At 44.7% G+C, this 15,000-nt stretch overlaps 1 protein-coding gene across 4 annotated transcripts in view; it reads left to right on the forward strand.

Moving 5' to 3' along the window:
* LOC113824450 (uncharacterized) overlaps positions 1-15,000 on the forward strand; it is a 329,798-nt gene that overhangs the window by 94,357 nt on the left and 220,441 nt on the right. For all 4 annotated transcript variants that reach the window (XM_070122561.1, XM_070122563.1, XM_070122565.1 and 1 more), the window contains exon 2: positions 8,510-8,653. In XM_070122561.1, the coding sequence (XP_069978662.1) occupies positions 8,510-8,653 (144 nt within the window). The remainder of the gene's footprint in view (positions 1-8,509; positions 8,654-15,000) is intronic.

Consider the following 15,000-nt stretch of genomic DNA (forward strand, 5'->3'; position numbering starts at 1 on the left):
TATATGTATATATGTGTATATGTATATATGTATATATGTATATATGTATATATGTATATATATATATATATATATATATAGATATATATATATATATATATATATATATATATATATATATATATATATATATATATATATATATATATATATACAGTGCAGGTGTCATAGAAAACTGTATCAATGACAGCATGCGAATACAACAGGAGTATCATAGAAAACCGTACCATATATATATATAAGTACATACAATGCAGGTGACATAGAAAACTATCAGTGTCAGCAATTAAATACAAAATGGCTGACTTGGGCGAGCGTCTCCAGGGGAAAGAGGAGGGCGGAATGGCTTCACACGGAGACCGATAATTGTTTAATTAGAATGAGTATCAGCGCATCGGATCATGATTGATGGGCGCGCGATGGGCGGCTCATGAAGACTGACATCGCGCGGGCGGGGTGGGGGCGGGGAGGAGGGCGGCCGGGAGGAGGCGGAGGAGGAGGGAGGTGGGTGGTGGGCTGAGGGGCAGGGGGAGGGGGGGCGGGTAGGTGTTCATTGTTGAAGGTAGGTTGTATGGGGCGATTTTTGTGTGAAGTTGCACATGTACGCATCCTCTACACCAACACACACACACGCACATCATAATCATAATCATAATCACAATCTCTCTCTCTCTCTCTCTCTCTCTCTCTCTCTCTCTCTCTCTCTCTCTCTCTCTCTCTCTCTCTCTCTCTCTCTCTCTCTCTCTCTCTCTCTCTCTCTCTCTCTCTCACTCACTCACTCACTCACCACCACGGGATAAACAGATAAATAAACAGACAGCTAGATAGATAAAGTTGATAGATAAACAAGAGACACACCCACAGATCCAAACAAACAAGCAAACTCAGCAAACTCACAACCCAGATCGACCCCATACAACGACAGCAAGCAAGCAAGCAAGCAAGCAAGCACTCCGCCCCCTCAGGAAGAGCCAGAGCAGCAGACAGCCAGACGAATGTCTAGGAGGAGACGCAAGCAGAGGGAAAAAGGGCCAGACATTTCCCTTGTTAATTAGGAGGAGTCTGGGAAGGCGGAGATCCTCTCGACTCTTGGGTTATTAATGTGTTAATTACCTTCTGTTGCTTCTCTGCTCCTTGTGGGTATTTTTTTTGTTTTGTTTGTTTGTTTGTTTGTTGTTTTCGTTTTGTTTTTTGTTTTTTTAGTTTTGTTTAGGTTTGTTTGTTTTCTTTTGTGAATTTATTTTATTTTTATTTTGTTTTGTTTGTTGTTTTCCTTTGTGTATATTTTCTTTTTCTTTTTTCTTGATTTGGTTTTTCTTCTTTTGTGGTTTGTTTTTGTTTATTACTTTCCGTGTCCTGTATTTTCGTTTTCGTCTTTTTTCTTGATTTTTAATTTATCATTTACCTTTTTTATATAATTTTTCTTTGTGTTTTTGACTTTATATTTCTTTCTTTCTTCCTGGATTTTATCATTATTTTCCTTTGTGTGTATTTATTTTTCTTCTTTCTTTCTTTCTTGATTTTTTTTTTTTTATTTATCATTTCCTCTTTTATTTTATTTATTTTTTTGATTTATTTTGTTTATCATTTCCTTAGTTTGTATTCTTTTCTTTTTTCTTTGTTTTTTTAAATAAAATTATTTTATTTATGATTATTTTAGGGGGGCGGTGGGATTGTCTTTGTTGATATGAAAAGACTTTATTGTTTATATATGTTTCGTCTGTTTTGGTTTGATACGTTGAGGAGAGTTTGGTGTGTGCGTGTGTGATTGTTTGTGTTTGTGTGTGTTAGTGTTTGTTTGTTTGTGTTTTGTATGTGTGTTTGTGTTTGTGCGTGTGTGTTTGTGTTTGTGCGTGTGTGTTTGTTTGTGTATGTGTGTTTGTGTTTGTTTGTATGTGTGTTGGTTTGTGTTTGTGCGTGTGTGTTTTTGTTTGTTTATGTTTGTGCGTGTGTGTTTGTGTTTTTGTGTGTGTGTTTGTCCGTCTGTATTATCTGTGTGTCTGTACATGCTGAACGTATTACTCTCCTTTTTTTACGGAGTATATTTTTGTTTTGGAACGCAAATGAAATTCCTTCCGATTTTTGGGAAATTCGACGCCGGAAAAGAATTTGATATACAAGTCTCCAAACTTTCCGTTCATTATCGAAGCCAGAGAAGAATCGGCGCTTTTCAATTTTCGTTTTTATTTTTCCTTCGCTTTCGTTTTTTTTTCTTTTTTGTAATATCCAGTATTTTTAGTATCATATTAGTATTGTTTTTTTTTAACATTGCTTTTATCATTATATTTTGCATGTCTGTTTGGGGATATATATTTCTTCGCTTTTTTTTTCAAGTAATATCACTCACTATTTTTAGTATCACTGTATTATTGTGTGTTTTTTTTTACATCACTTTTGTCATTATTATATTTTGCATGGTCTGTTTTTGGGATATATATACCGTGTGTGTATACGTGTGTATGTGTGTCTGTGTGTATGTGTATCTTTGTATCTGTGTGTGTGTGTGTGTGTGTGTGTGTGTGTGTGTGTGTGTATTTATGTATGTGTATCTGTGTGTGTGTGTGTGTGTGTGTGTGTGTGTGTGTGTGTGTGTGTGTGTGTGTGTGTGTGTGTGTGTGTGTGTGTGTATCTTTCCATCTGTGTGTGTCTGTATGCTTATGTATGCGTGTGCGTGCGTATCGAGCGGGATAAAATATTTTGTAATATAAATTTCGAGACCTTCATTTTAGACTCAATATTTTCCCCTTCTAAACCTTCAGCGGGAAAAAAAAAGAAAAACCCGGGATTCAGGTCACAATATTTCTTTCTCGGAAATACAGTTAAGGGTCGCGATAGACTCTCCTTGGGGTTCAGTATCTCAATAACTCACTTCTTGGGGGAAACCTCGAGGAATTAATCTACCTTCTGTTACGTCTTTGTAGGATGGGGTTCCCTTCTCGAGTTTTGGAGATAGGAGGGAAGTCTTACTATTTTACTATCCCTTTTTTTTCTTCGGGGGGACTTTTCTATCATTTTTTTTATTACACTATCGTCTACCCTTTCTGGAAACTGTGCACTACCTTCTATCCTCTTTGGAAATTACATTCTCTTATTTCTCTCTCTCTCTCTCTCTCTCTCTCTCTCTCTCTCTCTCTCTCTCTCTCTCTCTCTCTCTCTCTCTCTCTCTCTCTCTCTCTCTCTCTCTCTCTCTCTCTCTTTTCTAAACCTTACTGTATCCTCTATCCGATTTTGGAGACTACACCATCCTCCTTCACTTCATTCAACAAAGAGAGAGAGAGAGTGAGATTGTGCTTGTGATTGTGTGTGCGTGGCCAGTTCACAATCCTTCATCCTCTTAATACACCGGTAACGCCCTAATGTGCATCCTCCGAGATCCTTTTGCAATGGCAGTCTTCACCCGCTGCAGAATGTCCTCCTGTTTCCCACCTTAATTTCCATTTTTTTTCTACTCGTCTACGCGTCTACCGAGACAGCTGCTCTCCTCTCTCGACGCAAATTGGCACCTTTTTGTTGTTTTTGTTTTTTTTTTGTTGCTGTATCATCTTTATGTATGTAGAAAAAAAAGAGGAAGTGAGAAAAAATAGGAGGGGAGGGATTTTTTTTATGCGTCCTAATGAAGTAATGAAGATTTTTTTTTTCTTGTGATGGAACACGAGATAGGGGCATCCGTTCCTTGTTGTTTCTTCTCTTCCTCTCTCTATCTATCTATTTATCGCTCTCTCTCTCTCTCTCTCTCTCTCTCTCTCTCTCTCTCTCTCTCTCTCTCTCTCTCTCTCTCTCTCTCTCTCTCTCTCTCTCTCTCTCTCTCTCTCTCTCCATGTTTATCCTTATGTCTATTGTTTCTTTATATATATCCAGAGAGAGAGAGAGAGAGAGAGAAGGAAGGAAAGAGAGAGTGTGTAATTTGATAAAGGGAGATGAAAAGTGGATGGATGAAGAAGAGAAATGAAACAAGCGAAGGTGGAAGAGACGAAGGGTGAAGGACACAAATCCCTTCTTCCCACAGCCACCTCTTGTCGCGTTTCCTTCCTTCATTCCTTTTCTCTCTCCCTTTTTTCTTACGTTCTTTTGTTCGTCTTTTCTTCCCTTCCCCCTATTTGTATTTTCCTCCTCTCTCTTTTCTCTTATTCCTTTCCCACTTGCTCTCCTACTTTTTTTTGCCCTTTTCCTCTCCTTTCTTCTCTCGTGCCTTTTTTCTTTTCTTCCTTTCCTCTGTTTCTATTTTCTTCTCCTTTCTCCTCTTCGTTCCTTTCTTGCTTCTCTCCTAACTCTCTCTTTTCATCCAATCCTCCGTTTCTCTTCACTTTCCTTCCTCCCCTTTCTCTCTTCCTCATGTTTTATCTTTCTCCTTTTCTTCCCTTCGTTCTCTTTTTTATCCCTTTCCCTTTTTTATCAGAACCGAAAAGTCATTTTTCCCTCTTCCTCAATCTCGGTCTTTTGGAAAGGAGGAGAGAGAGAGAAAAAAATACACATTTTTCTTTCTACACTTTTACCCTCTCTTTTCTCTCTGCCTTTGTCTTTGTGCATTTTTTCCCTCTCTCTCTCTATCTCCCTCTTTCCGTATCTTTAGTTATCCGTTCTCTTCCCCCATCATTAGCATCTTCTCCTCTTCCACTTTTTCATTCTCCTCTATACAGCAGATTTAATTGGTTCTTTGATAAAGGAAGGGAATTTTTTTTATTGTTATCATTATCATCGTTTATTTAAATTCGTATGTTAATGCTCTCGTTTTATTTTTTTTTCCATCCTTAACTAAATATTTTTTTTAGGATTTATTTTGCGAATGATAGATGAGGTTGTTTTGCCCAAGAAAAAAATCCGCGAAAAAGGTTTTATTATCATTATTATTTATTTATTTCCTTCTTGTTGTTCTTTTGTTTCGAAGGACTCTATCTTGTTCTTTAATGTTTTTTTTTCTTTTTTTTCTTGTGTCGCATATTTTTTTTCTTTTTTTTACTTATTATCGTCTTAGCGTTCGGATATTTTCGTTATGCTAATCGCCGGCTGTTCGTTATACAGAGGTCACGTCTACAATTTCGTGCGTCTTTTTTTTATATATATTTATGTCATAATTTCCTCATTTGTTTTATGACATATTGTAAGACACGGAACGAATGAATAATTCTACAACGCTCGTCTTTTTCCATGTTAACTCGCGCAAGAAATGGCGGAAGATCGTAAGGTGAAGGGTGTGCGGAGGCGTGGGTTTGGGGGCGTCGTTGTTGTTGTTTTTTGTTTTTGTTGTTGTTTTAGTTGTTGTTTTAGTTGTTTTAGTTGGGTTTTGTTGCTGTTTTAGTTGTTGTTTTTGTTGTTTTAGTTGTTTGTGTCGCTGTTTAGTTGTTGTTTTTGTTGTTGATTTGTTGTTGTTTTTGTTTCTGTTTTAGTTGTTGATTTTTTTTGTTTTTTTAGTTGTTGATTTTGTTGTTTTTGTTGTTTTAGTTGTTGATTTTTTGTTTTAGTTGTTGATTTTCTTGTTTTTGTTTCTGTTTTAGTTGTTGCTGTTTTTGTTGTTTTTGTTGCTGTTTTAGTTGTTGATTTTGTTGTTTTAGTTGTTGATTTTGTTTTAGTTGATTTTGTTTTTGTTGTTGGTTTAGTTGTTATTGTTGTTGCTGTTGTTTTAGTTGTTGCTGTTGTTGTAGATTGATTGATTGAATTAGGACTGGAAGGCGTCGTGTGTGAGGTTTGTTGATTTTGTGTGCCTTTGTGTGTCATCTCTTCAATTTTACTATCTCTTTCATTTTCTTTGTTTGTCTTTTTTTTGTCTTTCTCTATCTCATACTCTTTCTATCTCTACTCACTTCGCTTTCCCTCCCTCTCTCTCTCCCTCCCTCCCTTTCCCACCCCCCTCCCCCGTCAAACCCTCCCTTCCTCCTTCCCCATCCCCCACCCAATCCCTCCCTCCCTCCCTCCCTCATATCCAGCAACAACTCACCCATCCCACTGATACCGATCTCTCACCTGTGGGAGGCGTGTCTGTGGTCAGCCCGCAGTGGGCGTTCGCCTCGAGGTCCGTCTTCGTCCTTGTCACTCTCTCATTCTCCTTCTTTCCATTCCTTCATCTCACCCGTTTCTTGTCAGGAGAGAGAGAGAGGGAGGGAGAGAGGGAGGGAGGGAGGGAGGGAGGGAGGGAGGGAGGGAGGTAGAGAGAGAGAGAGAGAGAGAGAGACAGACAGACAGACAGACAGACAGACAGACAGACAGACAGACAGACAGACAGAGGGAGAGCGAGAGAGAGATTAAGATTTAAACCCCGGGCTTTGTTTACTTTCGTTGGAGTGGGCGGAGTCGTGAAGAAGGGGTAGAGGGTAGAGGGGGTAAGGGTGTTGATAGGGGAAGAGGCGGGGGTTGGGTATTGGCAGGGGGGGAAGGCAAGGGATGGGGAGAAGGGAAGCAGGAGTTCGTGAAGGGGGAAGGGCAGGGGGAGAAGGGAGTGGGACAAAAGATAGGGAGAAGGGAAAAGGATATTGGCAGGGGAGGGTGAGGGAGTGGGGCAAGGGTAAGGAAGAAGGAGGATAGAAGATTAGCAGAAGAGAGGAAGAGCAAGGAAAAAAGGGAGAGAGGAGGCAAAAAAATTAGCGAGAGAGTGACTGGGCTTTGGCAGGGGAGGGGGGTAGGGTAGAGAAGAGAAGGGAGAGAGAGAGAGAGGGGCAAGTGAAGGGGACAGTTTGATAATTGAGATATGGTTTCACACCCATGTATATCACTACCTGGGGGCGGGGAGAGGGGGGCGGGAAATGTATGGGGCGCGGCCGAGTGTGGTGTTGGAGTCGTGATGTCCCGAGGGGGGGGGGTTGCCCAGTGGTGGTGTTCGAGGGGTGTGATGATGTGAAGAAATGGGGAACATAAAGATAAAGAGGGTGGAGGGAGGGAAACAGACAGAGAGACAAATAAATAGACAGACAGGAGAGAGAGCGAGAGACAGACAGAGAGAGAGAGACAGAGACAGACAGACAAACAGAAAGGAGAGAGAGAAAGAGAGACAAGAGACAGACAATAAGAAGAAAGAAAGAATTAAAAAGCCAAGAATAATTACAAGGTTCCAATCGCGTTACGAATAGTAAAGAAATGATCAATTAAGACTCGTAAAGATTTCAAACAGAGTTTTAAGTGACGAAAGTCCTGGCCATCGACGCGCTGAACAAAATGAACAGCCAACAGAACAAGGGCTCGATGGCAGAGAGGCGACCCGACACCCGACACCCGACAACATATGTAATTACCTTATGGGGTGATTTAAGCATAATGGGGCTTTTGGTGAAGGTGATACAGAGCACACGACCCTTGCCTCCCAAATCACCCATCGCGGCCCTAACTCATCATTTTCTCTTCTACAGCTCTTTAAAAAATGGGTACGCGACACCCCCCCCCCCCCGCCCCCTTCCACGCTCATCTCCTCTCCTTGTGTACATTTTATGTTATGGGAACCACTCTCATCTTCACTCCTTGTGTACATTCTCTTGTTGTGGGAACTATTTCTCTGTGTTTCTGAAGGTGTTTTGGTGTTATCTGTCTTTATGTATTTTATTTCATTTTATTTCTTTATTATTTTTTTTTTATTTAGCTTGGTAGAAATGAAAGGCAAATACAAAGTGGGAATGTAATGTTACCAAGTAATGTTTATGTTTCTCTACTTAAGTGTCTCTCTCTCTCTCTCTCTCTCTCTCTCTCTCTCTCTCTCTCTCTCTCTCTCTCTCTCTCTCTCTCTCTCTCTCTCTCTCTCTCTCTCTCCCTCTCTCTCCGCCGTTCCTCCGTTCCTCTCCCCCTCCCCCCCTGTGTCTCTGTATGTATATTTATATAATCTATGTATGTATGTATATTACATGTATTTATACGCACACTTCCTTCCTTCCATACTTGTGAACACATATCAGCTGACCGTATGAATATGCATGGTTCAGGGCGAGAGTGCCAGGGTGCCTCCGGTCCCTGTCGAGCTGTACATTCCTGCCCGGGCACTAGTCCTTAAGTGGGCATCGGTGCCGTGAGCATAAACATGGGCAAATGGTCGAGGAATACGGCAAATACGAAGCAAATAAGGGGCGTTACGTGCGGTTTAACACTGCTCGCTAAAAGTGCTCGGTCGGTCGGATGTGATTGCGTGTGCGTGACGTTCATGGCAATGAGAGTGTGTAAGTTTTATGTGTACATATGTATTCATGTGTGTGGATGTTTTGTCTGTTTATTTCTTTGTCTTTTGACCATGTCAATAAGAGTGTGTGTTTTATGTGTGTGATCATGTGTATTCATGTGTGTGTGGGTCTTTTGTGTGTTTATTTATTTGTTTTTTTGGTTATTTCAATGAGAGTGTATGTTTTATGTGTATTCATGTGTGTGTATGGATGTTTTGTCTGTGTTTGTTTATTTGTGTAGCTTATGATTATTATTATTATTTTTTACCGGTATTGATGTTGGTTTTCATTCGTTTTTTAAATTCAGATCCAGTAAGCTATCGATGTTTTATTAATTCCAGAAAAAAAACCTCTAACACCTCGTCTTCTCTCTCCCGCAGAAAACGGCGTGCTGAGCTTCGAGAACCCGAACTACACGCTGGGCGGCAGCAACGACCCCCGACTTGACGACGCCCTCAACAGCAACAACAGCAACGGCTCGGCCACCCACGACCCGCCCCTCGATGGTGGATTGGCTGCTCTAGGTGAGGGAAATGCTGCTGCGCCTCCTGTAGGGATGAGGGAGTGAGGGGGACGATTCGGAAATTTTAGATGCCATGATTTTTTTTTTTTTGAGGGGGGAGGGGAGGGGGGGTAAGGGATGAGGGATGTCATTGATTTGGGTGGATGTTATTATTATTATTATTTGTGATCTTTTTTTTGGTGTGTGTATGTGTAGAAGGTATTTGTGTGTGTGTGTGTGTGTGTGTATGTGTTGAAGGTATTTGTGTGTGTGTGTGTGTGTGTGTGTGTGTGTGTGTGTGTGTGTGTGTGTGTGTGTGTGTGTGTATGTGTTGAAGGTATTTGTGTGTGTGTGTGTGTGTGTGTGTGTGTGTGTGTGTGTGTGTGTGTGTGTGTGTGTGTATGTGTTGAAGGTATTTGTGTGTGTGTGTGTGTGTGCGGGTAGTTTGAACTTAACGAGATGTAGGTCGCCCCCGCTTAGTGTTCATAGCCCACCCAGGCTACCAACTCGTCCACACCAGACCCAGGGAAGATCGATCGATGCTTGTATACAAATGCTATGAAGTAGATATAATAAAAACATTCAATTTCATACTTGTTTAAATCATTGGAGTGCCATTGGAGTGCTATGGGCATCCACTCACGAGTCCGCAGTGCCAAGGAAGGGAAGTAGAGGTGCCATATGGCCCAGGACAGCAGCGGGCGGGCGGGCGGGCGGGGGGAGAGTGGCACTGGGTGGAAGGGGGCGGAGCAAGGAGAGCGAGAGGGTGCAGCCTGCGTGTAATAGGGCGGCTTGCAATGGGGCTGCTTGCACGACGACGCTCCAGCTCCACCCGAAGATGGCCTCCCTGACCCTGCGGCGATGCCCTTGGGAGGAAACCGGCCCCGTTGCAGGGAGGGGGGAGGAGGGGGAGGCTGGGCGGGGGGCGGAGGAGGGCGAGGCTGGGTGGTGGGCGGAGGTGGGCGAGGCGAGGCTGGGCGGGGTGGGGGGGCTGGGGACGTTTAGAGATAGTAGAGATTGGGAGGGAGGAGGTAAAGGCGGAGAGGGTGAGAAAAACTGGCGAGGTTTAGACGTAAAAGGGGATTTATGTCGGAGGTAAAGTATCGGGCTGGATGCTGATGGAGAGGGTCAGATTTATGGCTGGAAATCAGGGGAATGTATTGAGAAATCGGAGTCGGGAAATAAATGAAAAATGGAGAGCCAAATGCCCATCGGAAGGGAATTATAAATAAGGGGAAATTTTAGACAATCTCGCTCAGTTGCAGACGGTAGCTTCCCTCAGCCACAGGGCAGGAAAATGCAACAAAACAGGAAAATGCAACGCGTAGATTTATGAAAAATGGAATCGTATACATACTTTTTTTTCTTTTTTTTTACACCAATAATTTAGGGCAGTGTTTTTTGCGATAGTGTCCAAAGTCTTTTCGAAAGCTACCCTTTATTATTTTAAGAACCTTGTTTCAAAATGAGTTTGGGTTTATTATAATGGGACATCAAGAGATAAGACACTTTTTGTCTCTGATTATGATGCGAGGACCTGGCTCTGGCGTACCCGGAGTCATGATCCGTCTGACAGAGTGACGATTTTGGCCCCTGAGTTGTGTGGTGTCGTGTGGTGACTCGGGACGCGGGTGGGAGGGCGTGGCGATAGATCAGATTGCAAACAAGATTGTGAAGGCGTCTTGCACGTGGCGCTGGTGACGAAGGACTCGGGGTGAAGGAGGAGGGCAGGTCGCAGCGAGGTCCTGCCGGAGATAATGTTATAATGATCAGGCTTCATGGCGGAGAGAGAGAGAGGAGATAAAGATAATTCTAGACTTGTAAGTTTGTTTTTATCTTATGATACACAAATGTGTTTGTGGTCGTGTGTATATTAGATATATTTCGAGGAGCCAAGACGGTAAATAAAATATGTCGGAACATTTTAAAAAATCAGAATTTTGAAGTAAATTCGAATAGAATTCTCTTTTACTAACAAAGAAAAACACGAAAGTAAGTGAAGCCGTAAAGAGAGCCTAAATAGCCACGCGTTTATCCGTAATTGCGAAAGCCGCCCCGGAAAGGAAGCGGACACGCACTTACGAAAAGCTCGCCGTCCCGACCTCAGCTCGAACGGCCCGCGACTCCCGGAGCGCGGACGTGGGACAGGAACTCCTCCTCCGCGTCCATCTGGCGGCGCTCCCTCGGCCATTAATATCCGCACCGCCGCGTGGGAAAGACGCTAAGGACATTTTGCGAATCGTTAAGGCGTTCGACTCTCTCTCTCTCTCTCGCTCCGATGGCCTCCTTCGCTCGTCCTTTTGGGGAACGGGACTTCCTGTTATGGAGGGTTTACAGCGCGAGGAATCGGCTTACCGCGGCACAGAAGCCCGAGGGAGAGGGGAAGGGGGAAGGGGGAAGGGGAAAAGGGATTCGCGAAGGTCGTAGCTCTCGGTGCGAGAGGGGAGTGCTTCGGATGTCTATGTGTCGCTCTTCTTACTCCTGCGTCTCTTCTTTTTCTTCCTCATCATCATCTCCTTCCTCTTCTTCCCCTTTCCCTTCCTCCTTCTTCTCCTCCTCCTCCTCCTCTTACTCTTTCTTCCCCTCCTCATTAAAACTCCTAATCCCATTCTTCTTTTCTTCCTATTTTGCCTTTTCTTCTGTCTCTCATTGTGGCCCAATGAGAGACATTAATGGCTGGCCTTCGTCAAGCATAAGGAATTCTCTCTCACTCTATCACACTCTCTTACTCCCGTTTGCTTTCTCTCTCTCTCTCTCTCTCTCTCTCTCTCTCGTTCTCTGTTCTGTCTGTCTGTCTGTCTGTCTGTCTCTCTCTCTCTCTCTCTCTCTCTCTCTCTCTCTTCCTCCACATTCGTTCATAACAAACAGCAGAGACAATAACACATGACCAGGAGTTATCCCAAAATTCATACATAGAGTATGTTTTTATTTTATTTATTTATTTTTTTCTTTTTTTTTCTTTTTTCTTTTTGGTACGAATGATTTTTTTTACACTGCATAGGTTTCCGTAGTGGATGCGCGGAGAAGTGTTCAAGGCTATGTAGTCCGTCCTCCTTGACTGAGGGTTAAGTGTGGTGGAAAAGGTGCGATGTGGTGTCATTGGCTGCTTTATGTGGGCGGTGGTGGAGGTGGAGGTGTAGGTGTGTTTTTGTTTTTGTTCTTGTTTTTTTTTTCTTTTCCTTCGACTTCGTCTCCTTCTTCGTCGTCTTCTCATTCTTTCCCTTCTATTTTTTCTTTCCCTTTTTCCTTCTTCTTCTCCTTCCCCCTTTTTTTCTAGGTCTCCTTGGTCTCTTCCTCCTCCTCCTCCTCCTCCCCTTCCTCTCATCTCCTCCTCCTTCTCCCTCTCCCCCTCCCCTCCTCCTCCTCCTCCTCCTCCTCCTCCTCCTCGCCTCCTCCTCCTCCTCCTCCCCCCTTTTCCTCCTCCTCCCTCTTCTTCCTCCTCCTCCTCTTCCTCCTCCTCCTTCCCCATCCCCCTCCCTCCTTTCCCCACCCCCTCCTCCCCCTCCCTTCCCCACCCCCTCCTCCCCCTCCCTCCTCCTCCTCCCTCCTCCTTCCCCACCCCTCCTCCTTCCCCACCCCCCTCCTCCCTCCTCCTCCTCCTCCTTCCCCACCTCCTTCCTCCCTCCCTCCCTCCCCTCCCTCCTCCTTCCCCACCTCCTCCTCCTCTTTCTCTTCCTCCTCCCCCACCCCCTCCTCCTCCTCCTCTTTCTCTTCCCCCTCTCTCCTCCCCCTCCTCCTCCTCCTCCTCCTCCTCCTCCTCCTCCTCCTCCTTTCCCGCCTCCTCCTCCTCCTCCTTCGCCCAGGAAAGCCCTCTGTCCGCCTGACCGAGGACACCCGCGGACACGAAGCCTCATTACACATTTCCCGCCGAAGGCCACGGAGCAGACGGCGGGTGACTTCGGCGACGGAGGAGGAGGAGGAGGAGGAGGAGGAGGAGGAGGAGGAGGAGGAGGAGGAGGAGGAGGTGGTGGTGGAGGAGGAGGAGGAGGATGACGATGACGAAGGTGGTGGTGGTGGAGGTGGTGGTGGGGGGTGATGTGGTGGAGGTGGTGGTGATGGGGATGATGTGGTGGTGATGTGGTGATGGGGGGGTGATGGGGGGTGAAATGGTGGAGGTGGTGGTGATGGAAGTGGTGGTGATGGTGGTGGAGATGGGATGTCGGCGCCATTTGTCTCCCTCTCCTCCCCCCCCCTTACTTCGTCGGTCAGGCATGGATGTCCTCAAAAACGTCTTCCGGCATCGTTTGTGATTTTTTTTTGTATGGTCACGGTGATTGGCAGCAGCGATCGCGGCGGACGTCTTGGTGGTTCTGGGTGGGCGGGTTTGCGTTGGCGGTTGTTGTTGTTGTTGCTGCTTTTGTTATTGTTGTTATTATTGTTATATTTGTTGTTATTGATGTTGTTAATGTTATTGTTATTGTTGTTGCTGTTGTTATTATTGTTGTTATTATTGTTAAATATTGTTATCATCATCAATGTCGGCAATACCCTCGGCCACAACAGTATATAAGATGGAAATATAGCATTTCGAAGTATACCTGGATAAACGAGGGAAAGGAAAAGTAGATGGAGAAAAAGGGAGGACGGGAAAAGGAGAAGAAGAACAACAACAAGAAGACGAAGGAGAAGGAAGAGAAGAAGAAAAGAAGATAATTATAAATCATCAAGTACCCATCAAGGATATCACAGTAACTTAAATCCGTGTAGATTGGAAAGAGAAATAGGGAAGAAGAAAATAAGGATAAGCAAAAGAAGAAAAAAAGAAGATAATTATAAATCATCAAGTACCCATCAAGGATATCACAGTAACTTAAAACCGTGTAGATTGGAAAGAGAAGTGAGGCGAGCCAATCAGTCCAGTTCAGTCAGGTCCCTGTTTATGGCCCGGCCGAGGAGCCAGGAGGAAAGTGATGGAATATTAATAAGCTGAAAGGGAATCAGATAAAAGAAAAAACACCCGGGAGAGGGAGAGATAAAATAGAGGAAGAGACAGACTGGTAGGTAGGCAGGTAGGTAGTCAGGTTGGCAGGGAGATATGTAGACAGACAGATAGACAGACAAACAGAAAGACAGGCAAAGACAGACAGACAGGCAAAGACAGATAGACAAACAGACAGGCAAAGACAGATAGACAAACAGACAGGCAAAGACAGATAAAAACAGACAGGCAAAGACAGGCAGACAGATAGATAGACAAAGACAGACAGACAGATAGACAGGCAGACAGACAAACAGGCAGACAAAGACAGACAGACATATAAAAAAAGGAGCAGCAGGAGCGACAATAGGATTCGTGGCACAGGGTAGAGGCGTATAGGAAGAGGAGGAGGGGGAGGAGAAGGAGGGGGAAGGGAGGAGGAGGAGGAGAAGGACGGGGTGGAGGAAGAAGAGGACGAGGGGGGAGGAGGAAGAGGGGAGGAGGAAGAGGAGGAGGAGGGAGGGGGGGAGGGGGAGGGAGGAGGAGGAGGAGGAGGAGAGGGGGGGAAGGGGGGGGGGATGCGATGGACGTCTCACAGGGGCCAACAGCAGGAATTCGCTCCTCGCTTGCACAACCCGCAGAGGAGGTCGCGGCCATTATACCCGGGTTATGAAATCCACAAAAACACTTTTTTTTATTGTGAATCATTGGTCATTGCTGAAGTTGATTGAAAGTTGAATAGTTCTCTGGGACTTTTTTCGGGTATTTTGGTTTTTGGTTTTGTATCGGGGTGTGCGGTGTTTTTCTCTCTTTCTTTTATTCTTTCTTTTATTTCTCCTTCTATATTTTTTATTCTTTCTTTTATTTCTCTCTCTTTATTATTCTTTCTTTTATTTCCCTCTCTTTCTTTTATTCTTTCTTCTATTTCTCTCTCTCTCTCTCTCTCTCTCTCTCTCTCTCTCTCTCTCTCTCTCTCTCTCTCTCTCTCTCTCTCTCTCTCTCTCTCTCTCTCTCCCTCCCTCCCTCCCTCCCTCCCTCCCGCCCTTCCCCCCCACTCCTCCCTCCCTCTCCCCCCCTCCCTGCCCCCTCCCTCCCCCCTCCCTTTTTTTTTTCCTTTTTTTCTTGAATACTTTCGGTGCGCTTGCCTGGCCGCTCTTGTTTTCTTGCCGCTGTGCCTCGGGAGGAGCAAGACGCCGCCTTCGCCCACGTCGTGACCTTGGGACTGACCGCATGCACATATGACACTCGCCGGGGCCTTTTCACACACGCGTAGGCTTAGTCGGGGGGACTGCAGGTGTGGAGGTCGCTGGGGAATACGTGGGTATGCTCGTTTTCGTTTTGGGTTTGTGTGTGTTCCTGTCTCTGGGTCTCTGGCTTTTGGTCTCTGGTTCTCTGGTTCTGGCTCTCTCTCTCTCTTCTGCTCTTCCTCCTCCTCCTCCTCCTCCTCTTCC

Source organism: Penaeus vannamei, chromosome 6 (assembly GCF_042767895.1).
Source record: "Penaeus vannamei isolate JL-2024 chromosome 6, ASM4276789v1, whole genome shotgun sequence".
NCBI classification, from domain to species: Eukaryota; Metazoa; Arthropoda; class Malacostraca; order Decapoda; family Penaeidae; genus Penaeus; species Penaeus vannamei.